Source organism: Colias philodice, chromosome 29, assembly GCF_061535455.1.
Source record: "Colias philodice isolate Cphi_HAF_F1 chromosome 29, ilColPhil1 Martin Lab GWU primary, whole genome shotgun sequence".
Taxonomy (NCBI): domain Eukaryota; kingdom Metazoa; phylum Arthropoda; class Insecta; order Lepidoptera; family Pieridae; genus Colias; species Colias philodice.
Genome location: NC_143114.1, coordinates 2,298,910 through 2,324,703, shown reverse-complemented (window position 1 = coordinate 2,324,703; position 25,794 = coordinate 2,298,910). Strand labels below are relative to the sequence as shown.

The window sequence follows — 25,794 nt, the reverse complement described above, 5'->3', positions numbered from 1 at the left end:
AATCACGCAAAACTGTACAGGGATGAGATGTGCCAGATTTACAGAAAAAAATATTGTCATACTAGGCTGTGCCCCGTTTCGCTTCTATTCGTCTCGTGAGGATATACTATATGTCGATCCGACCTGTAAATATTCATGCAATATTTGAAGTAAATCCATGCAGTTCTCTTTGAGTTTAGCCCGTACATACATACAGACAAACAGACAAAAATTCTAGACTATATTTTTGGCTTCCATATCGATTGTAAATCACGCCCCAAGTATTCTTTAAATAATATTCTATGTACACATCTGACTTCCTACGATTTTATATATTACTAGCTTTCCGCCGGCGGCTCCGCCCGCGGTTTCAAAAAAAAACTCGCATAGTTCCCGTTCCCGTGGAATTTCCGGGATAAAACCTATCCTATATTACTCGTGGATAACGTAGCTTTCGAATGGTGAAAGAATTTTTAAAATCGGTACAGTAGTTTATGAGCCTATTCATTACAATCAAAAAAAAATTTTTTCTCTTTATAATATTAGTGTAGCTATTATGTAGATAGTCACCTCTAAGCTGGCTGCGGCGTGCTGGACTTGTCCTTCTTCTTTTCCTTCTTCTTCTTCAAGAAGGAGGGCGTCCGGAGGCCCTTCTTCTTCTTCTTGTCCTTCTTGGGGGAGTCTTCCGTCGAGACCTCCTTTGAAGGTGACCCCTGGAATGGTACACAAATTTTTCAAACAATTTATAAACAATAACAGTATCAGGAAACAAGCACAATTTCTAACGTACAATGTATAAATACAAAAATATTTAGTTTAAGAATTATTAAGTTTAATAACAATAATTATAAATAATTCTGCTCTTAAAAGGTATGTTTTGTTCAGTTTTACAACATTTCTCATCAGTGATCGGCTAATGTTTTAGCCTTTAGTCTACTATGACAAATACATTAATAATTAATCATTAAAAAAACAATTAGAATCAGTATTCATAGAGATCATGTAAATTTTAATCTCCTCATTCATCTTACCAAGTCTAGAAGTTTCAATTTAACGAAATGAAAAGTCGTGAAGTTTGGAAATTACTGAAAAATTTAATGAATTTAGATAATTCGATCACGATAAAAAATTAGATACATAAAACCGAAAGAGTATAATATATTCGATTGCTCTGAATCATGGGTGATCGAGAAGTCAGGCGTTTAGCTGGTAAGGCGGAAGACACGGGTTCAAATTAGATTTTTTTATATCTATTCTTTAAAAATGTATCATGATGATGATGATGATGAACCTCACCTCTTTACTGCTATGCGAGAAGGTGCTCTGATGCGCGTCAGAGTGGTCGCCGTTGAGGGTGTGCTCACCTGAAATTATTTAAGATTACATTAATTTTCTTATATACTGGCAACATTTATAATAATTATGAATTTTTACTTTAGTTACATTTGATATCTTAGTGAGAATTTTAGAGAAATTACTTACAAATTATTATGATAATAAAAATTAAATGGTTTCTCCTGTTTCAGAAATCTATCACAATTGGGAAATTAATTGATTACTGAATTTAATTATTTAAAATGAGAAAAATAAGAAGAATATTAAAATTGATTGGTCATAAAATGAAGAATTTACGTTAATATTACATTATGTTAAATATATCTTAACTTACCCTTTATTGTGTTAGTAAATCATGCGATATTTTCGTGCAAACATTCACCAATTTAATATTATAATGTCATAGAAACGTGCGTTCAAATATTTTTTTTAGCAAAAAAATTATAAACAACATAAGATAATTAAGAATTCAGAAACATCAAGCATTAAACATTTAGTAAAAGCAGTTTGTTGTCATTTGTTATTGTACAAACTTTTTAACATGATTTATATTTATAAATTTATATGATTACTAGCGGTCCGCCCCGGCTTCGCCCGTGGTACATATTTACGTTTTCTCTACATAAGAACCATCGTACTTCAAGGAATATAATAAAAAAAGAATTATCGAAATCGGTTCAGCCGTTCTCGAGTTATGCGCTTACCAACACATTTTGCGATTTATTTTTATATATAAGATGATTTATATTTTACAAAACGCCATTTTTAACAGCATTGGGAATCGAACCCACATCTTTTTAACAATAGATCTTCATTAACAAACAGGAAGGAACAGGTCCCCTTAATACAGGTTATACCTAGTAAAGGGGCCTGAACCCCAATCTATTGTAACATATTAATGTATGAATTCAAATAAAGATTTTATTTATTTATTTATTATATTTATTAACCACTCCAACAAAGAGGTAAAGACTTCGAATATTATAAAAAATTTATAATATTGTAAATGCTTTAACTGTCTTACAGTTATTACACAAAAGCAAAGGATATAGCTTTCTCTTTTCCACAAACAAATAAGTGCATACAACAGAATGAAACAGCAACAAATAAACAGTGGTTAGCAAAAAATAAATAGGACAAAGCGTGCATAAGTTTATTAGAACATAAAGTAACAACACAGAAATAAAATGCAAGCAAACATAAACACATAGACAAAAACCAAACGGACTTTAAATCATATTTATTTCTTTTTAAAAAATATAAAAAAGGAAAATTAATTGTTTTTGCTCGAAAATCATCTCAAATAACATTAGTTTATGTAATATTTAAAACAACGCAAGAAACAGGATAAATTTTAGTATTTATATGATTTAAAATCCGTTAAATCACTAAAATTATACAATTAGTAGCAACATTTAAAATTCAAAACAAATCATGTTTAAAAAGTAGATATTAAAATTATTTCATACTTTATGAGGTTCATAAAACTGTAGCTTACAGTATCGACCAATATAAGTAGAAAGGTTAAGGCTAAAAGTTAGTATGTTGAAATGTAGCTAATTGGCCACAATTTACTGCAATTGTCTCTTTCGCTCACAATAAATGAATCATGCTATCTCACGTCTAATCGTCTAAAAGAGTGCCGTTTTTGAAGATCGAATGTTGTGTTGTTTACCTATCAACACCTTTTTACATATAATATCATTGCTATCGACCAATAGTATTGCACCATTTAAATTGAAACACGCTATTGGTCGATCAAACGTCATTCCAACCAATCACAGACTATTCTCAAATCTTGTATAGCTCAAATCGCTCGAATCAAAGCTCTCGGTCATTCTAAAATTGCTTATAATCCGGTAAAATAAAGTGTCATGTAATGGCGGCCAGCTGGAGGCCAATCGTCTACTACAACATTTAGTATCGTATAATAATTTCTCCTTATTCGAAGGTAAATTATCAACTATCGCTTCCGATTCACAACTATCATACTTCGAGTAGGTTTCACTTGATAATTCATTAACAGCACTATCTTCTAATAAAACACTTCGACGATTTGATTTATCTATTTCTTCAATATTATCAGAATCGAAGTTAACAACTAAATAACTAGGTAGTGTATCCTCATCGAATTTCTTAAACGATTTTCGATGTTCTGTTTCGATTGTATCATCTGTGAAGGACACCCAATATTTGATACCACCCCTGTGCACAGTCTGCGACATAGGTAGCACTTGAGTTTTCTTGATAAACGGAGACCCCAATATAGAGTCGTCCCTTTCATACATACTGTCAATGTATTTAATTGGCGACTCTGTACACACTTCGAAGACACTATCATTACAAGGCGTAGACGATCGACTGTACTCTGAATCGAGGAAGGCCTCGTTCATTTTTTCCTTCTCATCCAAAACGAACGTTTCATTTAACGATATATTTGGTGCTGTGCTCTTTTCTAAAGCGAAACTTGTTTCTAAAAGTGATTTCTCGAGTAAAGTACAGATTACATCGGATGCAATATCAAAAGTGTTATTTTCAACGTCATTATTAGTTTCAATGAAGCCTGAATTTAAGTCGTGACTGTCGTTTTCGACAGATCTTGCAACGTCATCTTCATCTGGGGTTTTATTGTTACGATATTGTTTTTGCTCGTCGTTTTCATATTCAAATTGCAATTCTTCATTACTTTCTGATGTATTTGAACCGATATTGTCCAGATAGAGAGGGATACCATGTTTTAAACTATCCAGTTCTTGAAATTCACTCATATTAGTTTTACATTCACATTCTTTTTGGTTAAATTTTGTATCAGCAACTATTTCCACGTAATGTTCTTTAAGATTTTCATTGCTAGTTGTACATATAAAGGCATCGAAAAGATTAATCCAATCACGGGATGTTGTAAACAATATATCTTCGATATCAACTATCGTAACTACAGATTTAGTAATCTTATTCGTCTTATTTCGACTAATGCTTATGCCAATAGCTCTATTGAACATATAGTAAAGTACAGCCTCAGCTATTTTGACAGAATTATGCATATACGAATTGCTTATATCGATCGAAGGAGCTTCATTTACATTACGTTCAATATTTTTCACTAGATCTGTGATAGAAAAAGAAACATTTTCATCTACTGTTTCGCTTGGAGATGTATTTAATTCAGTTTCTGTATCAGGCATTTCTATTTTAGAATCAATATCAATGCTTTTCTTTTCTAAAATTTCAAAATCAATACCATTTAATATAATTGCAATAAGGTCGCTTATAATTTCATATTTTTCAAACTCGGCTGTTGAATCAAAACTTGCAATAGCAATACTAGAGCTGGAAGTTATTTCAAAGCTCGATTTCATGTCTCTTTCATCATTTTCATTTATTGTATTCTCTTGGAATGCATTTCTTAATACATCTGACGGGCGTTTAAATTCAAAATCCGACTTATTAGAGACTTCTTCGTCAATTTTAACGTGATTATCATCCATTATTTTATCATCTACTAATTCTGTATGAACCTCTATACTGTTAGATGTATCTTTACATTCAAGTTTTTTACTATCATTACTTGTTTCTTCATAACTTTTCGATTCTTCCAGTATAGGCTCCAAAACAATTTGTTTGGGAATATCTTTTTTCTTCAACGGCGACGTTCTTGGACTATCCTTCCTGGTATAGTCGTCGCAATAGAAATTAATCGGTACGGAATAATCTCTTATATCTTTTTCTACTAAATCTCTAACTGGACTATCATAGGCAACCTCTTCAAAATCCATTTCGTCAGTAAAACTATGGTATTCCCCTTCTACTGATTCCAATGTATTGTTATTAAGGTCTTCAGTGAATGTATCAGTTTCTACGTTAACACACTCTGCTCTATACACGCTTTGAGAATCTTTTTCATCACTCTTTTCATCTGTATTTAAGTCATATTCATTAAAACTGTGGTCATTATTTTCTATCACAGTACGAGATTCAGAAAAACTATTCCCTATATCGTCGAAATAGTTATCTTCTGTGAATTCTTGACTTTCGACAAATTCCTCATTATTTTGCAACTTAAGTACTGGAATCAAACCTTTCTTTGCTTTTACAGTTTTCGACTTAGCGTTTGGCTCGCTATCTGATATCTTTTGGGGTATATTATCTATAGAATAATATGTGGCACCGTATTGCTTGTACCTAGGATCAATTTTGGGTATCTCCCACGCATAACAATTGCTAAGAGCTCCACAACTATTACACTTGGGCACATGAAAATGCATCGGTTCCGGGTCTTTTATGTACGCATTGATAAAACTACTGTGCGACCTAGTTCTGTAAAGACAATTGGCGTCCACGCTTCTCTTGTGCGGCAAGGACCGAGTGCGTAATTGATATTTAGATCTATCAGAATCGAGCGATTGTATCGAAATCGAGCTAGTACGGCTGCTAGTGTCGGGATTGTACAAAGCGAGAGCATTATCATTGGACGCGATGAGTCTTTGATTCAAGTTCATTTTACATTTTGGCGGTTCGTATATTCGCATAACGTTATTGAAGTTGGGGCTTCGTGAGAATCTATGCGAGGAGCGTTTGTGAACTTCGCTAGTTATTTCTGTTAGAGTACCTGCAGGGAGAGGTTAGTGATCAAGCGGTGGGCAAGCATCTTTAGTAGGATACAGTATAAGTAACTAGATTCAGTCCAGGTAATATCTTTTAGATAATATAAAAATGCGCGAGTGGCTGGTTAAACAATTAAAAACACGATGTGAAACGAGAGTACTTTCGATCTTTAAGCATCTCAGTTTTTTTTTAAATATAAACGTTAGTTTACAAGGAAAATTAATTTCCTAGATTGTTCTTGTTACTTAATATGTACTATATCATGTGCATATAAGCATACTTCTTATTCCTTATATTATAGTGTGTATCGGTAATAATATAAGCAAGAATAGGTATAAGTACAAATAAAACATTAAAAAAACACAATTGGCATTAGTAGAAAATAAAATATTAAACAGAAAAGAAAACGTAAACAGTCCACTATTTCTTTTTTTAGGGCATTAAATGATGGATTTATCCTAAAGAAACAAGCGAATTTTAAACGATGGCTAGTCAATACAATATTGAAAACCTTCACCGTTTGAGAAACAGACAGCTTAAGACGACACAATATCCAACAATCGTTACGCCCTCCCCAGCTTCAAACAACTAGTTGAGTTGACAAAGAAACAAATTTTCTATATCACAGATCGCTGAACATACACAATATATCTTTTCCCCTCTGAAACTGAAACCCATATCTCCAACAGTCTGCTGAACAAACAAAGCAACAAACACATTTGACCCCCCCTCCTCCCCTAAACACCCCCCATACCTCCCACACTCTGCTGTACGGGCATGTACTGCGCTCGCACAATCACGTGCTGCTCTTGCGGTAGCGGCGATACGACTGACGCGTTCGGTGACGTCACAACTGACAAGTTCGGTGACGTCACTACGGAAAGGCTCGGTGACGTCACGCCGGAGGGGAGGGATGAAGAGTCGAGGAACACTTCGTCGTCGGAGAGTAGGTTGGGGTCGCGATCTTTGGCGAGTTGTTTTTTTAGAAATTAAAGACTTTAACGGTTATTTTTTTATGCTATATGGTGGGTCTTGAAGCTACATCACCCGTGAAAATGCTTTCTTTTTGGAGTTTCTAACAGTGTTAGGCCTTACAAGGCACAATAAAGTTGGGGAAGGAGATCCATCAAATTATTGATGGGTAGAAATACAAAAATAATTGTCTTTTAAACCACCGCACCTGTCTATTGTAATAAATAGATGTACGAATCGTACGACACAAGACTTTCCTCGATAAAAATCAACATTTCTTGGCAAGTTGAACATCATCAAGACATTTAACTGTTCATGTAAGTATATTTGTTTCCTAAAAATATCACAATAGATTTACAGTTTCAAAAATGCAAATAAAATTAAAGTTTTAGCATAGCATGCATCAATAAAATATGCTAGCAGATCATGCTTCGTGCCATGCTAGTGCCATTCAAATATTATAGTTAATTTCACCCATTTATTTTCAAAAACAGAAACATATTTATTTTAAGTTAGTCATGCATCTAAATTCACTGCAAAATGTAAACAAGAAAACCATCAAAAGTTATTTTTTATGGAACTTTAACTTGGTAGAATCCGTCTCTATAGAGATAGGGAAGGCCATAGATAACAAAAAGAAGAACTGTAACTGTTAAGAAGGTTTTCGTACAATTTACTACTTTTTTTGAAAATAAATGAGTCAAACAATCAGGCAAATTTATTCCAATTCCATATTTACAACACCGAGTATTTCGATGTACTTCAAAAATATATTTTTCAAGTACAAAAAAAAAGCATTTTTGAAGTGAAACTTCTTTATGCGCGTTGAGAGTAAAATTTCAAGTTCGCGTAATGACAATCCCGTCACCTAATGCAGTGAGGCGACGATTTTAGCATCTTTGAATCTTGCCAAAGAAGTTTCACTTCTGATACGTGTGCTCGGCGCACACACTTATATTATAAAAACTAACCTCTAGTCCTGTCAGCGTGCTCACGTTCGGCGGACAAGAAATCGGTCGTTTCCGCTACAAATGGAAATTAAATACGTGTTCAAAAACATGCATAACTAACATTCTGGAAGATTCCACTAAACTTTAGAACATTCCACTAAATTGCAAAACATTCTAGAAACATTCCACTATATTCTATCTGTCACCTTCAATGGCATTCTATAACCTTCCAGGGAGTTCTATAACCTTCTAGGGAGTTCTATAACCTTCTAGGGAGTTCTATAACCTTCTAGGGAGTTCTATAACCTTCTAGGGAGTTCTATAACCTTCTAGGGCATTCTATAACCTTCTAGGGAGTTCTATAACCTTCTAGGGGATTCTATAACCTTCTAGGCCATTCTATAACCTTCTAGGGGATTCTATAACATATTAAACCATTTTGTAACATTCCAGAATAATGTTTAATGTACAAAAAAGAGAGCCCAATTTTAACTAAAAATATTAATAATGAGAATAAAAATATAACACCATTCTGGAACTTTAATTTCATGATAGTCTAGAATATTCTATTCTATTCTAAAGAATTCCATAATGTAGAATATTTTAGAATGACCTGCTAAATGGAATATCATATCACAATAGATTGAAACAAATCCAAACTAATTGTAAAATATTTTCAAAATAATAAAAAATATTTAAAAAAATGTGTAAGACTAATATAGAAGCAACAATTTCGAAAATTTTCTATATAATCTTAATTATCGAATACATTTCATCTTGAAAGTAAAAATAAATGCAAGGTTTTATTATTGTAAATAATAATAATAGGAACGAATAAATATAATAAAGGTTTTTTCAACAATTTTACAAAAATCTAAGATAAGAATTACATATAAAAAATAACACTATACATGCTAAATACATATTACATAATATAATACATGCATAAATATCAAACAATACATATTAATATATAAAAAAAACTTGAAAAAATCCGTCAAAATATACAAAAAAATGCTCAAAACTTACCATCGCTCAGTACCACTTCTGGCTGGCTTCTAACTGGCACTTGCTTAGTTTCTATTCTTAGGACGCGATGTTCTACAAAAAGAAAATAATGTGTTATTAAGAATTTTCTTTTTTAATATGTTTTAAAGTTTCAAATAGATATAGTTTGTATAGGTTGCTGTGTGTGTGCATGTTTATTCAATGTTTCGATTAACTGTATTTGTGTGAACCTAAAAGTGCGCGTTTGAAGTATAGTACATGTATGCTTTTTGCGTTTATCTGTGCGTGTGTGCATTTATGTATAACTATGTCTTCAGTATGTTAAATATTTGTGCGTGCTCGATGCTTTTTCTTGTATTTTCGTGCCCGCTGACGTGGGTCTCAGTGTGTGAGTGTGTGTGTGTATCAACGTATTTGTGTGCGTATGTGTAAATGAGTTTATGTACGTTTTCTTTCTCATGTCTTTGGTATATGTGTGCTCATGTGTTCGTGTGTATACGTGCTTGCTTACGTGTATGCGTATTTTGTCATTTACTCGTGCTGTCTTTCAGTGTGTACATATGTATTTGTGTTGCTCTACTATTTAAGTATTTGTATTTGTATGTATTGTGACTTATGTGTGTCTATCAGTTTGCGTGTATGTATGTATGTATGTAGGTATGTATATTACCATCCCGCGACTCCTCCTCTGTCTCGGAGGGTTGGCTGGCTGGTGACGTCACCTGCGCCGCGCTGATCGCCTCCGACTCGGACAGGTCGGTGTCGTCTGGAATATTTTAGGGGGATATTTATTTATGAGTATAATTTTTTTTTGACACAGCCAAGTGATCTTTTATCATATTTTTTGTAACCTAAATAAATACACTCATTTCTTCTTGTCATTATTTGCTCTTAAACTAATCTTTTTATTTTCTTCTGCTATTATAATCTCAATCATACCTTAAAACGTATAAAATCCCCCGAATCAAATGTTGTTCAATTAAATAAAACTTACACACTTCCTCCTTATCAAAAATAAAAATCAGATTCAGGGATTTTCTTGATAAAACCTATCTTATGTATTAATCCAAGTTACCCTCTATAAGTATGTGTGCTTAATTTCATTGTAATCGGTTCAGTAGTGTTTGCGTGAGAGACTAACAAACATACACATACACCTCCTCATCCCCGTCCGACTAGGAGCCCTTCTGGCCTCCTCCACTCAAGCCACAGCCCAAGCCGAGGTCCGAGATCCCCGTGGCGGGGGGACGCCCTTGTGCATGTCGCTACCAGGGTGAACCTTCAGTTCACCCCCGCGTCCGCGTTAAAATGTAGAAGCCCTTCTGGCTAACATTGAGAGACACCACACAAAAAAAAAATCCTCATAAACTTTCGCATTTATAATATTAGTAGGATAGTAGGATAGGAAGTAGGATAAAGGCGCACTCACACTCGCTCCTCTGCTTCCTCTCCACGGTGCGTCTGTACTCATCAATCTCGGTATCGGTCACGTGGTCGAAAGGATTACGTGCGTAAGGCGCGCTGTACACTGTAGCGTTGTGCTGGTAACCGCGTTGGATTATGCCTTTCGATGCGGCGCCCATTAGCACCTGTGAAAAACAAGAGTGTGAAACAGGCACAAATTTATAATCTTAATCTTATAATATATAAAATTCTCGTGTCACAATGTTAGTCTGCATACTCCTCCGAAACGGGTGGACCGATTCTCATGAAATTTTCTGTGCATATCGGGTAAGTCTGAGAATCGGCCAACATCTATTTTTCATATGTACCACGGGCGAAGCCGGGGCGGACCGCTAGTATTATATATAAATCTCGTGTCACAATGTTTGTCCTCAATGGACTCCTAAACCACTTAACCGATTATAATAAAATTCGCACACCATGTGCAGTTCGATCCAACTTGAGAGATAGGATAGTTTAAACATGTAGGTACCACGGGCGAAGCCGGGGCGGACCGCTAGTATCGATATATGCGGTAATGTTAAAAATTGACAAAAAATATCAAATAATTGAAAATTATTTTTCCTTTAAGTGTGTAAAATTTCGTGTCACCGTTAAAGGACTTTAAATTTCAGATTTCAGACAAAGATTTTTGTTAGCACAAAAAGAAGCTATTCATGAAGTTTAATTTGAGACGGTATATTTCTTAGTCTCCACAAAGATTCGAACCCAGGATGAGAACTAATACATCAGAAGTCTTCGATCTTGATCGCCTTAAATACCACGAATGTCTAAATATTATGAGAGTTAAAAGGCTTTCTGGTATATTTATACAGATATACTTCTTCTTGATAGGTGAATGGGTGGTTGACCGCCTCCTCGGTACAGTGGTTGACGCGTGAGCGTAACACCGAGGAGTCCTGGGTTCGATTCCCGGTGGAGACGAAGAAAAAAATATGTCTTGGTCTGGTAGGACACAGAAGGCAGAAGGCAGTGAAACAGATGTATAATGCATCTGCCCCTTACCCCACTAGGGGACATGGGACTTCACTTTTGATGGGTGAAGAAGATACGCGGGTTACCATAATATATTATAGCAGTATTATTCCCAATATGGGAAAGTGATGGCGCTAGAAATAAAACCGCTTTAAGACGTCATGTTACATAGGCACTTCACCAATTCTACTAATGACTATTCCTAATAATAACTCTAACTCAAACACACCGCATGACTTACCAACCAAACTCTAACCTTCCCAACTCAATTTCCCCAACTCAAACTCACCACATGGTCCCCAGTGTGCGTGTTGGCGGCATCTTCACCAACCAGCTTGGCAGCTTCGTCCCAAGTCACACCCTCGAGTATGTGCGACTGCGGACCGGCGCTTATCTTGTCCGCGCGACGATTATCTTTGATCTATACGCGTTTTTAGGTTAAATTAGTATTTTTTTTTGGTATTTTATTGTACAGGAAGCAATAATTCAAGAAGCAATCTCATCTGATGGCTGATAGATATCTGAATTGTAATGTAAACATGCGTAATCAAATGCAATATCTACTACAAACATGTGTATGCAAAATAATAAATTCAGCGATTTTCGTCTAACAAGTGACAACAGGACATGCACTAACAATTTAAAAAGCAATTCATATAAATAATACGCTTGTAATGAGAAATTACAAAAAGTGCTTCACCGATTTTGATAATATTTCTTGCATTAACTGGATATTTGCCACTTTACAATCAAATATGATACACTCAGATCATGCAATTTTAAGTGCAAAATGCAATACATGTGATATTTGATAAGTCATCATTACACCATTACACAAAATTGATTTCTTAAATATGATTTCAGTAAAAACATAACTTAATGGCGGTTCGGAAGTTAGGTGCAGGTGCTTGACGTCCCGCTAATACCTAAAATTGTTTTCTGCGCATCGGATCGTACGATGTTCCGAGCCGCCATTAAATTTGAGTCGTCCTATACAAACCATCCACCATCAAATCAAAAAGACTACTAACCTGCTGTTGCAATTGCTTAAACTCCTTCGGGTTCGTGTTCTTCGGCACAAACTGTAGCGTGTCTATCTTGACGGGCGTACCGGAGTGCGCGGGCGAGCCGTCTTGCACCCACTGTGCGTACGGAAGGGTCAAATTAGTTGAATGTTGCCGTTGGGATGGGGAAATTTGCCAAAAAGTGGGGAGATTTGCCAAAAAAGTGGGGAGAATTGCGAAAAAATTGAGAAAAATTGCGAAAAAATCAAAGCGAAGCCACCCTGGCAACATCGAGCGTGTACAGTACAGTATTTATAATTATCCGCATGCAAGCGAAACGGGATAAACGGTAAAACAAAAAATAGCGTGTCAGAAGTGAAACTTCTTTGGCGAGATTAGAAGATACCAAAATCGTCGCCTTACTCCGTGACGGTATTGCCGAGACGCGACCTTGAAATTTAACTCTCAACGCGCCTAAAGAAGTTTCACTTCAAAGAACAGGGGAGTAAAGGATGGCAACAATTCGACCAATTCGTACCCTTCCTACACTGTACAACCTCGATGGCAACCAGGGGTGTTAATGAAATGCGTTTGAATGTTAATGCGCGCCATGAAATGATCGAATCGAGACACACTCGCGTCGTCCCTTTCGCACTCGCAGTTTAGTTCTTAAGCTGTCTCACTCGCACTTAGGGATGGCACGAGAGGTTTTAATTCGATACTTTTACGATACGTGTTATAATGTAAGGAGTTGACGCAACGTGAGAGACCCGAATGTTAGATACAGCCCCTAGACTATATTAACTTAGGACCGTAAGAGAGATAGATAGAGAGCTCGCCGTCGGATTGTTTATGTCATCTTATCACAAATGTCGAGTGTAATTTTTGAACACATTAACAAAAAAATAACATTAACATTTTTGTATAAATACAGAAGACAATAACATTTAAACAAAAGCGTAAATACATTAGTTTAGTAACGAAAGTTAGGAAAATATATGAGGATATTTGGAATTAAATTAAAACTAAGTTAATGAAATCATCATAATATATTCCTCTCTTTCTCCCAGATAGATACATTTCAAAGATTTTATAATTATTATGTTAATTAAACTACATAAAGAAGACATTATTATTTTAGCTTGAGTCTTAGCATTGCCAATTCTTAGAATAGCTGTCAATTATTATTAACAAATTTAAATTTTCAAATAAATCAACGTATTCTCTTTCCTCATAAAAACATTTGCGATGAAAAAAATTAACGATGCGTGTGCATGTATGATGCTATTTTAGATATTATAGAAACTTAGTGCAATAAAATATGTAATAATTATCCTATGTGCATACAATAAAAGAGATTGAGTATCAATATTAAACTTACCTAAAAAGTTCGATTCTCAATGATGACAAAATCCTCAGTTCACAATATGAACAGTTCAGTTTTATCAACCATAAAATATTAAGAACTAATTTAAATAACTGACCAATTTCGGTTCGATTCCTATAAACAGCAAAAATTCTATCACGACGTGTTAACATCTCTGTATACCATGTTTTTTGGCAAATAAATTAATTTGAATTTTGATGTATTATTCTCATTGCTTAGAAAAATCACTGAAATACGGTAAAAACCTGTCCCATACCACAATAATAATAACTCATCACACCACGAATTCAAATCATCAATAATAAATAACAATAATCAACAGCAATTCAAAAATCACATGACTCAAACAATCCGACAGCGAGCCCCTAAACTATAAAGTGAAGAAATAGTTTTTTTTTATAATAATATCAAATTATTTTAAACAGTACCTCTTCGTTGTTTGCGTCGACCCACTGCAAAATATTATTTTATTAGTCACACAAACACACAAAAACACGTTTATTTATATATATTAACTTCAAAAGCATTTCATCAGAGTGCGTCGAAAAGAATAGAAAACTAGTTGTTTTTATACCATTAATATTTATTAATTCATAGTATCTATAAGCACAATATTTTGAAAGCGAATTTAATGTTCTTGGTCTCTTACAAATCTCTTATTGGCTCAAAAGTGTAATTAATAGCACATTAAATAATAAATATAGGTTAAAACTAGAGAAACACGCTTGAATAAGATAAACTCATAAAATTATTGCATTGTCACCGATCCTTGATAAGGGTCAGCTCACACCGAGACGCGACGCGGCGCGACGCTGCGCGCACATTTTTCATAGAGCGACTCAGAATATACTTTATTCACTACAAGAAAAGATACACATTGCTACGCCGCGAGGCACCTCGAGGCGCAGCGCTGCGTGGTGCAACGTGGCTGAATTCTCACAATTAGTCCATTGAATAAAAAGTTCTAGAGTGCGTGAGTTAGTAACGTAAGATGTTTCTTCGGAAACATGTCAAGAGTCCCTAGGTAATAAACATACTAAAACCCCGGGACACTAGGAGGAGCCCCGGAGTGGGGGGAGGGGGGAAATGGGTCCATTTTTTCATTTTTCGCTTAAATCTCAAAAACGGTACATGTTAGAGAAAAACTTTCAAGGAAAAGTTGAAAGGCCATAAAATTATCTACAAGTTGTACCTAAATCATTTTTTCCTATATCCTACCGTTTCTGAGTTATACGCAGTAAAAAATGATTTTGGCTCAAACAATTTCCCCATACTACACATCAATCGATCAAAAAATATTTATTTCTTCCAAAAAACTCAAATGTGCAACTTGTGACCGGTACTGATAGATTGCTCTTAATTAGGTCTATAATTGGTAAAATAAACACATTCCTCCATGGAAGCCTTTAGGAGGAATCGATTGTCAAAATGTTATATTAGGGCAGTTTGAGTTACTGAACTTGATCTTTTTATTTTTTTCTTCCAAAAAAACTCAAAAGTGCAACTTGTGACCGGTACAGATAGATTGCTCATAATTAGGTCTATCATTGATAAAAATACCAGATTCCACCGCGGAGGCGTTTACGGGTAATTGAATTTTATTAGGGTAGTGACGATACTTGAACTTTTTATTTTTTTTCTTCCAAAAAACTCAAAAGTGCAACTTGTGACCGGTACCGATAGATTGCTCATAATTAGGTCTATCATTGATAAAAATACCAGATTCCACCACGGAGGCGTTTACGGGGAATTGAATTTTATTAGGACAGTTAGTTAAAAAGTTCAAGTATCGTAACTACCCTAATAAAATTCAATACCTCCTAAACGCCTCCATGGTGGAATCTGGTTTTTTTATCAATGATAGACCTAATTATGAGCAATCCAACAACATGTTTTTATCAAAGACGACATTTGTTATCTATGTATGATTGTAACATAGTGAAAACACGCTTCACCTGTATGTTTGTATGTAACCGACTCCTTTAGACTCGATTTTGACCAACTTTAAACGGACAGATTTAATTCAAACTTTATACACTTATCAACGATAGATAAGAATACAATATTTTCATGAAAACTCATGAGAAGTGTAGTTTTTAGTTAATTGTAAACTATATTAATTACTTTTAAAGAGATTTGTAAGAGATTTACTGAACGCATAAACAAAACGCACACACGAGCGTTGTTACACTAAAAATAATATATCTGGAATACGCTTAACATTATAATATTTACTCGTTCGTAATATTTGAGCGAACTATTAGGATGTTATACATAAATAAAAGGAATGTTAGCAACCCTACGCTATTTATAAATACGATGGTCAGTGGCAACCCTAGCTTTTTTTCTTTCTTTATTATGGGCAGTGGCAGCCCTGGCTTTTATTATATGTGAAGCGAAACTGTAAACTTCTTTCATTAGTAGAGTAACGTTATAAAATATAGAGATATTCATTCTGTCTCTTTCTTTTGTTTCGAAATATGTGAGATAGCAATATATTTCCTTTTCAAATTTAAAAATCTCTCCTTAGCTATTAGCTATTTTTAAAGATATATTTGTATGATAACTTAGATAAATATAGGTTTAAAATTCTGTATTAAATTGTTTTTTGTGAATAGCATCCTACTCATATTATAAATGCGAAAGTAGGTGAGGATGTGTGTGTGTGTTTGTTACTCTTTCACGCAAATACTGCTGAACCGATTGCAATAAAATTTAGCACACATTTGGAGGTTAACTTGGATTAACACAAAGGATAGGTTTCATCCCGGAAATCTCACGAGAACGGGAACTATGCGATTCTTTGAAAACGCGGGCGAAGCCGCGGGCGGAAATCTAGTAATTTTATAAAAAAAACGTACTAAACTAATTTTTATGTGAAACTAGCGGTCCGCCCCGACTTCGCCCGTGGTACATATTTACGTTTTCTCTACATAAAAACCATCCTCGTACTTCAAGGAATATATTATATAATAAAAAAATAATTATCGAAATCGGTTCAGCCGTTCTCGAGTTATGCGCTTACCAACACATTTTGCGATTCATTTTTATATTATAGACTAGCCTGGTCTCGTTCTAACACATAGCAATTTCTTCAAAAGAAAGAGACAAATATATCAACGTACTATTTTGTACATTAAGTATAGAGATTGCCAATGCCTTTTCATATATAATTAATAAATAGACCAATTTAATTCAAATAGACATAAATAAGATTACATTATAACATTTATATTTTTTCCGATAAAATATACAACCAAGAAATTACTTATTACTTATAGATAATAAATGCGACTATGACTTTTCCAATATATTATAAAACACATTTCGACTTAAATTTTAGGTTAGAAAAAATAAAAAACACGATTTTTTTTAACATAATTGATTAATATATGAAAGAGGAATGCTATTGTTTACGCAAAATATATTTTTAAATAAATTAATTTATTAATTCATTAAAATGATTTTTATTTGCAATATTTTCACCATATGAACATCACTACATAGTGTAAATCAAAGTCGATTTCTCTGTCCCTATGTCCCTTTGTATGCTTAAATCTTTAAAACTACGCAACGGATTTTGATGCGGTTTTTTTAATAGATCGAGTGATTCATGAGGAAGGTTTTAGTATATAATTTATTAGGTTTTAGACAAAGCGGGCGAAGCCGCGGGCGGTAAGCTTGTTTATTTCTATTTTTTAAGTGCTAAATGATTATTATTATTTATTAGAGCTTTTTTATAATTTAACACTCTCAAACAAATAAATTATCTGTGGCACACCATACCTTTAATTCATTTTATTTCCCGCGCAAAAAAAAAAAGATATTTTAAATAACATTCCTCTTTTAAAACCAATAAAAATACACAATTGGTTAATAGGCCACTTATAATCTAGGAAAAAAAAATAAAAAAAAAATAATTTGGTTTCCATGACAACCGTGGGCTGGCGTCGAAAAAAAAAGCGCTCAATTGTGCGTAAATAATTTTTAAATGTGATTTCTTTTTATATATAGCCTACATCTTTATCGAATTTTCTAGATATCTACGCATTTAGAGGGACAATGTTTTATAATTAGAAATCTACTGTGTCTATCTATGTATATATTTCTGTGTATAGTTATTCAAATAATTATTTTATTAGTTTTCTATTAGAGGTGTATAATTATAGATGATTAAAGAATGCAAGTCTATACTGGACTCGATATTTTAATGTTTCTCCCCCCCTAACCAGCACAATCCTACCTATATTGTAAGCTAGCTCCACTACAAGCTTACCTACGACCCCTATCCCGCAACCAATTTGACCCCTCTAACCCCCTTTGACCCTACTAACCCCTATGATGATCTCCTACTCAGCTTTGTCCCCGCAAGTTTTCTATCTCAGTTACAGTAAATACAATACGAACAGTATCGAAGCTCCATAGAAAACGTTCGAAACGGCTCACTCGCACACACATACAAGCGAGTCGATGCGTAAGTTTGTATGAGCGTGTGTTGTTATAGTTTAAATACTGTTTATACTATGTTTATTGTGATGTAACCAGTATGTATTCAGCCAGAGCGTGCTCAACCTAACCTACCGATCTTACCCCGCCAGTCAATAGCACGCTACCATTCAACCCTTCTAACCATCCACGACCCCTCTAACCCCCGTCACGGTTGATTTCACTACTCAGCCTCAATTTACACGCACATCTTTACAGACATACCAACCTAACCCCGCCAGCCCACGACACCCCCACGACCCCTTCTAACCCACCACGACCCCTTCTAACCCCCGTGACCCCCATAGCCCCTTTTCAACCCCCTACTCAGCCTCGACCCGCACGTATTCTACCTTGGTGATCCGCTTCGGGTCGGCTGTACCGGTTTCGAGCACCTCGACCTTCTGATAGACGTTGGGCGTGTTCAGCCAACGCGTGCGCTCGCCGGTCTTGCCGTGGCCCTTCTTCCATATGCTGCGGACAAAATAAAAATAAGTGTTATTTTTTATAGAACTTGACAACGACGAACTTAATATCGTTAAAAAAAAAGTGAAGTCCCATGTCCCCTAGTGGGGTAAGGGGCAGATGCATTATACATCTGTTTCACTGATCGATTTTCTTTAGGGACAAAAAGGTGATCAGCCTTCTGTGTCCTACCAAACCGAGACATTTCTTTTTTCTTCGTCTCCACCGGGAATCGAACCCAGGACCCCTCGGTGCTACGCTCACGCGTCAACCACTGTACCAAGGAGATAGAATATCGTTAAAATCTGTTATATTATAATACAAGCTGTTCGACAAATACAACAAACAAAAAGTATTTATAATCCGTACAGTTATTTTAAAGTTAAGATATTGTGTACATAGATTTGTAACATCACGCTGCCACAAATAAGAGCGGAGCAGCAAGGCAAAATGTTGTAAACATGGGATAATTCACTTATTCTCTTTGAAAAAGTATACTAATTTTTACTATTAAACACACGTTTAAAGTTATTTTGGACAGTTCTTGAAGACCTTAATCAAAATGAAATTATCTGCAAAACCACACATACCCTTCATTACTAATTAATTGAGTTTAAAAATACTTAAAGAAAATCACACATTATTAGTTAAATACATAATATTTGAAGTATTTCGACCCTTTTTCGTGACAAATAAACAAACTAAAATCACACATACCCTTGCCTATAAAGCTCCTCCTCCTCCAAGAGATAACCGAGAGACGAAACGGCCGGAGGCACTTCCACGTCGTTCTTGGGTCGTGGTACATCGTTCTGAAAGTAAAAAAAATCAATTAAACGAGGTTGGCAATATTCAAAACTAAGAAGAATATTTGAAAAACTATAAAATCTTCACTACATAGTACATATAAAACAAAGTCGCTTTCTCTATCTCTATGTCCCTTTGTATGCTTAAATCTTTAAAACTTCGCAACGGATTTTGATGCGGTTTTTTTAATAGATAGAGTGATTCAACAGGAAGGTTTTATTATGTATATATGTATGTAATTTATTAGGTTTTAGACAAAGCGGGCGAAGCCGCGGGCGGTAAGCTAGTTCAGTATATAGTAACATTCATATCAATTCGCGGTTCAAGTTCAAAATGTATTTAATATGTTAACTGGCAACCCTTTTGCCACCCGCACGGAATGAAAAAATAGAATTTATTGAAAATTTTAATAAAAAATCTTATATATAAAAATGAATCGCAAAATGTGTTGGTAAGCGCATAACTCGAGAACGGCTGAACCGATTTCGATAATTCTTTTTAGGGTTCCGTAGCCAAAATGGCAAAAACGGAACCCTTATAGTTTCGTCATGTCCGTCTGTCCGTCTGTCCGTCTGTCCGTCTGTCACAGCCGATTTACTCGGAAACTATAAGTACTACAGTGATGAAATTTGATGGGAATATGTGTTGTATGAACCGCTACAAAAATATGACACTAAATAGTAAAAAAAAGAATTGGGGGTGGGGCCCCCCATACATGTAACTGAGGGATGAAATTTTTTTTTTCGATGTACATACCCGTGTGGGGTATCAATGGAAAGGTCTTTTAAAATGATATAAAGTTTTCTAAAAAACATTTTTCTTAAAGTGAACGGTTTTTGAGATATCAGCTCTCAAAGTCGTAAAAAGTATGTCCCCCCCCCTCTATTTTTATAACTACGGGGTATAAAATTCTAAAAAAAATAGAGGTGATGCATGCTAATTAACTCTTTCAACGATTTTTGGTTTGATCAAAGTATCTCTTATAGTTTTTGAGATAGGTTGATTTAACTGTAATTTATTATATTTGCTGCTACGGAACCCTTTGTGCGCGAGCCCGACTCGCACTTGGCCGGTTTTATTTTATTATATTCCTTGAAGTACGAGGATGGTTCTTATGTAGAGAAAACGTAAACATGTACCACGGGCGAAGCCGGGGCGGACCGCTAGTTTTTAATAAATATGGTCGTATTCACCTTAATAAGCGGATGTCTGTATATATATCCGGTGCGGAACCCGGCGTTGTCGAGCATGCGCATCAGCGCCTCGAACTCCTCGCCGCCGACGCGCCACTTCTTCTCGTCCGCGGGCGGTTTGTGGGTCGACTCGTATATCTGCAACATTTTTGTGGAATAATTGAATTTTTAACGTGATAACGTTTTTAAAATCGTTTTAGTCGGGTGACATATTCAGAAACTTGTGTCACACCAAAACCTCACGAGCGCGATCGCAGGTATAACGAGAGAGAGACGGACTGATCTCCCGTCTCATCCTGAGCGCTGCCACCAATAAGACGTTATCACGTAAACATCTCGATCGTAAACCTACTTTACAAACAACCAATTTTTTTTTGACGTGACAACGTCTTATAATTCGATAGAGCCGGCTGCACGCACGAAAAAACATGACTCATTACCTCGCTATGACTTATGAGGCGGTCCATGTAAGGCTTGAAGTGCAAGCGAGAGCGCGGAACGAGCGACAAAGAAGCACAATCGGACGTTGTCACGTTCAACTATCGTCAGTAAACCGACTTTACAGACAACCAATTTTTTTGTTTTATTTTTGAAGTGAAACTTCTTGAAACTTCTTGAGGCGCGTTGAGAGTAAAATTTCAAGGTTGCAACCTTGGCAATATCGTCACGTAATGGTGTAAGACGAAGATTTTTGTATGTTTGAATCTTGACAACGAAGTTTCCCTCCTGATACGTGTGCTCGGCAAACGCGCTCTTTTATTTTTGTTTGTCACGTTTCGAAACGCGTTTTATTTATACTTTAGTGAAAATTAAAAGTAAGGTGAAGTTATAAATTTTACAACATAACAATCATGCGTATTGCACCACAATCTACAGACGACCTTTGGCCAGCTGTGACCAACCGTCACAAACGGCGATTACCTATGGCCAACATAGACCAATACTGCCAGCCCCACTACTTTGAAGAACCAGTGGCAGCTGCAGCGCAACGACCCGTCGCAGCGCGTAACAGCTCACCAACTATGGCCAACACTGGGCCAGCGTGGGCCAGCCTTGCACGCACCTGGCGGCGGGTCTCGTCGTCCAGCACGCTCAGCTCGTCGGGCGGCAGGGCGGCCAGCCGCAGCTGCACGTCGCACGCGGTGTTCAGGTTCTTGGCCTGGTAGAACGCCTCCTCGAGCGTGGCGCCGCAGCACAGCGCGCCGCCGCCGCTCAGCATCAGCACCTTCGAGTGCGGGCCCAGCGCGCGCACCAGCTTCTCGCACTCCTCGTTGTCGAGGACACCTGCGATTGGGACACGGGACTGGATTAGCAACAGATTGCGGCTGCTGGAGTAATTTGTAAAGTTTGGCAAATCGAAAAAGTGCACATCTCACAGTTTTATACTATAAACAGGACACTTGACAGGAAACCGTAAGATAAAAAAGTAGAAGAAATTATATCGGCTTCAGAAAAAGTAATTTAATATATTATCGGCACGCGGTAAAGAAAAAATGGAAAACTAAATATAGAATGGAGAACGATTAAAACTTGAAATTCTGTCATAAAATGTTAATTAATATCTAAAACCATTCGGAGTTTTATAATTTATTACACCAACAACCACCACAATAGGGCTCATCCTTAGGATAAATGGACACGTTAAACAATAGATTTGATCAAAAAGATTTTAGATGGAACAAACAGACGTACAGACCAACGAACAATAATCTTATCTAATTTCGAGTTTATCAACTATTTTATGCCGTGGATTTGACACAAGGCGGTCTTTCGAGAATAGAACACACCTACACGCTTCGCGTTGTGTATGTGTGATGTGAAAATATGTGTGTGCGTGTGCGTATGTGTGTGTGTGCGTTTGTGCGTGCATGCGTGCGTATGTGCATGCATGTGTGTTTATGTGTGTGTGTGTGTGTGTGTGTATACACTCACCCAGCGGCACCCGATGGTACGCCAGCTGTCCGAGCGTGGCCGCCTCCGCGCAGAGCGCTAGCAGGCCGCGCTTAGTGGACGATATGGCGAGCGCGGACGGCGAGCGTAAGTGCAGCACGCAGCGTATGTCCGGACGGGCGGCGTGCACGCTGGCGTGGAGCGAGAAACCTGACGGGAAATGGGGGAAATGTTGAGAAACCTATGCGTTTGTGGTTGTTTTAAAAAATATGCACATTGCGTTTCGAGTAAATGAAATTTTTAATTATATTAATTTATTTTTAGTTATATTTGGCACCAAATAAAATAAATGGACCCTAAATAAGCACGGTGGAAGACATTACTGCAAATGCTAGTTTTCACTGGTGAATTATGAATAAAAGAAGAATTACCATGTTAAAGCGGCTTTACCATTTTGCAGACTCGACCTCAACATTAATAGATAAATTTATCGTTCATCTGGTCGACGACAGTCCCCTGCAGGACGACCTTAACCAGCGAAGAAGCTCACACCTTATGCGGCAGTCCGCAGTATACAACGAAACCTTATTAATCGCTTACCTGCCACTAAGACCCCTCAACATTAACGGGGAAATTGTTCACATAGTCAACAACCATCCCCTGCCACCTTGACTAACTATCAGAAGTCACCTCACCAAATACTAGACATACCATGTTTATCCTGCCACTTCTACCATTTACTCTACTCACCCTCAACATTAACAGGGAAGTTGGTCGTCCCCTGGTCGACGACTGTCCCCTGCATGTCGACCTTCACCAGCCATAACCCATAACTTCATTGCCACGTCTACCCTTTGGTACACTCACCTTCAACATTAACAGGGAAGTTGGTCGTCCCCTGGTCGACGACAGTCCCCTGCATGTCGACCTTCACCAACGAGGAAGCCGTCACCTCGTGGGGGAGGATACCACGTGGTGTGGTCAGCACTTGTTCCACTGCGGTGTTCAGACGAGCGGTGATCTGACCGCTGAAGCCACCTGGAAATTATTATTTTAGTGTTAGTTTGCAATGGGTGGGATGTTAATGTTTTATTTAGGTAAAGTTTTGTGTCAATTGCCATTTACATCATCGTTTAAATCTATAACTTAACTTTATAGAGAGCTTGATTTTACAAAGTGTTCTGGCCCTCAAAAAAACTTTCTAACGTTAGAAGAAATACATTAACAACAAATTTGAAATTTCCATAACTTGAATAGTAACATAGACCTTCATTTTAAACATTTACGTATTTGAAATTAACACCATTTCGTTACAGTAATATTAAAATTTCAAAGTCTATTGTATCGCTCAATATTTGATCGTGCTTTGAGTTTATTTTTTAAATGTACATCATAAATTCCTATCGTCAAAACTCACTCTGCGTCCACCCAAAGAGATCCACCAGCCGATAGACCGCAGCGAGCTTGCAGCGGAGGATCTTCTCTCCCTTCTCGTAACCGACTCCCTCGATACCTCGGATGTCGTTGATGGGGAGCACACAAGTTGGCCCCTGGAATGACGAGGCAAGGTATGTGTTAATGTAGTTTTCTAACAATCATATTGCGCGTCGAGGGCGACTAACATGTCAGACACAAATTTCGTTATGTGCTTTTTCTGTGATTGTCTCAATGCATTGTGAATATTTTGATGAGTACTATTAGGAATCTCGCGACGTAAAACTTTCAGTATGCCCACAACACGTTGTAAGCTAATTTTTCGGTCAAAATACTACATAAGAAACAGACGATCAGACAAACACACATCCAAAGTGCAACTGGATCATATCGCAAGAACAAATCTTATTCTAACTCCATACCGCTTATTTTAGGATTTTGATTTAGAACATATTTATTTTTTTAAGAACATAATTAGAAGAAGCTACTGGCTCTTGAGCCTCGGTGATTTACTAGTTCAGTAGCCTTATGGATTCATCTTATAACTGTGTGGTTTATTATCACTCACCCGCAAGCTGCCTGTTTGCAGCCGTCCTCCCACCATCTCGCGGATCCTCTGCAGCAGCGGCACGTCACCACCCTCGTGCATTTGCTGGTCGAGCACGCGCTCTAGCTCCGACCACATTAGCTAGTCGACGCGACAACCCAAGCTAGACCCAAATACACATGCAACAGAGGCCAGTTTCCTGCCACTCACCCGCAAGCTGCCGGTATGCAGCCGTCCTCCCACCATTTCACGGATCCTCTGCAGCAGCGGCGCGTCACCACCCTCGTGCATCTGCTGGTCGAGCACGCGCTCTAGCTCCTCGCGGAACAGTTTCGACGACATGAGCGCCTCGACGCGCTTGCGTCGCTCCATCTCGCGAACATCCTGAAGACAAGAATTGGAGAACATTAGGTATAATCATATGAAGTGATTGTAATTTCTTGGTATATGAGTATTTAATCAGAGGTGAAATGTGCAGTCTTCATTAATTCCATCAGCGATCAGCCATCAGCCAGCAAGAAAAATAAATTGTTTAACTGAGAAAGCATAACGTCGAACTTAATTTGATGACAGGTTCAGTTGCATCGTGTGTTTGTCCCTGTTGTCTCCACACCAACCAAATCACAGCAGATATTTTTTTACATTTGACGTGCACAGATTTTAAGTCTAGCCTCGTACAGGTGCTTCTTTTTTAAGCGATGAAACTCAATATTGACCTAAAAGGCTATTACATCAGAATGTTTCAAATCGCTCAAGTAGTTTTCGAGTCAAATCTCTCTTTACAGCATGATGCTGATGCCTCCCTAAGTCCCTAGCCGATTTCGGCGTCCATTTCATGTTAAGCAGCAGTTACTATATACTTAATCTTGGTGAAACTGCGTCTAAACACTACTCTTATTACCCGGTTTAACAATATACACATGTACTCACAGCATCAATATCAGCCGGCCGCTGCTTCAGCCGCTCCTCCTCCTCCGCGGACAGCGTCGCGTTGCCGTTCGGCAGCGTCGTCTCTGTGTCAGTGTCGGCCATCTTTTGCACTCGTCCGCTCGTCTGTTGACAATTTAATGGATAAATAAACATTGGTGTATTTAGTTTTCTGTATTATAGTATAATGAGTAGTGACTGCTGATATATTAAGGACTCCCATTTAAATTTTACATTTGGGGGTTGGATACTAAACTAAAGTTTAGACATTGATGACATTCTTCAATTTACCACATTTTATATACATTACTACAGCTCAAATGGTTCAATAAAAACGTGATATCTAGACAGATAGAAGAATTTGCTA

At 36.8% G+C, this 25,794-nt stretch overlaps 2 protein-coding genes across 7 annotated transcripts in view; both read right to left on the bottom strand.

The window, feature by feature from the left end:
* hts (adducin 1-like protein hts) overlaps positions 1-25,794 on the bottom strand; it is a 94,692-nt gene that overhangs the window by 1,989 nt on the left and 66,909 nt on the right. Inside the window, exons 3-21 of one of the 6 annotated variants that reach the window (XM_089712799.1) lie at positions 25,431-25,553; positions 24,711-24,884; positions 23,937-24,069; positions 23,387-23,557; positions 22,562-22,729; positions 21,693-21,913; positions 20,630-20,767; positions 19,347-19,441; positions 18,518-18,638; positions 14,108-14,131; positions 12,320-12,430; positions 11,578-11,709; positions 10,279-10,438; positions 9,520-9,615; positions 8,871-8,942; positions 7,863-7,916; positions 6,674-6,883; positions 1,276-1,343; positions 550-692 (exon numbers count right to left, since the gene is read on the bottom strand). In XM_089712799.1, the coding sequence (XP_089568925.1) occupies positions 552-692; positions 1,276-1,343; positions 6,674-6,883; positions 7,863-7,916; positions 8,871-8,942; positions 9,520-9,615; positions 10,279-10,438; positions 11,578-11,709; positions 12,320-12,430; positions 14,108-14,131; positions 18,518-18,638; positions 19,347-19,441; positions 20,630-20,767; positions 21,693-21,913; positions 22,562-22,729; positions 23,387-23,557; positions 23,937-24,069; positions 24,711-24,884; positions 25,431-25,532 (2,391 nt within the window). In that variant the 5' untranslated portion in view covers positions 25,533-25,553 and the 3' untranslated portion in view covers positions 550-551. Of the gene's footprint in view, positions 1-549; positions 693-1,275; positions 1,344-6,641; positions 6,884-7,862; positions 7,917-8,870; positions 8,943-9,519; positions 9,616-10,278; positions 10,439-11,577; positions 11,710-12,319; positions 12,431-14,107; positions 14,132-18,517; positions 18,639-19,346; positions 19,442-20,629; positions 20,768-21,692; positions 21,914-22,561; positions 22,730-23,269; positions 23,331-23,386; positions 23,558-23,936; positions 24,070-24,710; positions 24,885-25,430; positions 25,554-25,794 lie in introns of those variants that run through there. The other 5 variants (XM_089712796.1, XM_089712795.1, XM_089712798.1 and 2 more) reach the window with 5 other exon arrangements.
* LOC149475785 (uncharacterized) lies at positions 1,926-6,607 on the bottom strand. Its single transcript, XM_089712779.1, has one exon. It carries the CDS (start codon positions 5,841-5,843, stop codon positions 3,093-3,095), a length of 2,751 nt encoding a protein of 916 aa, XP_089568905.1. The 5' UTR covers positions 5,844-6,607; the 3' UTR covers positions 1,926-3,092.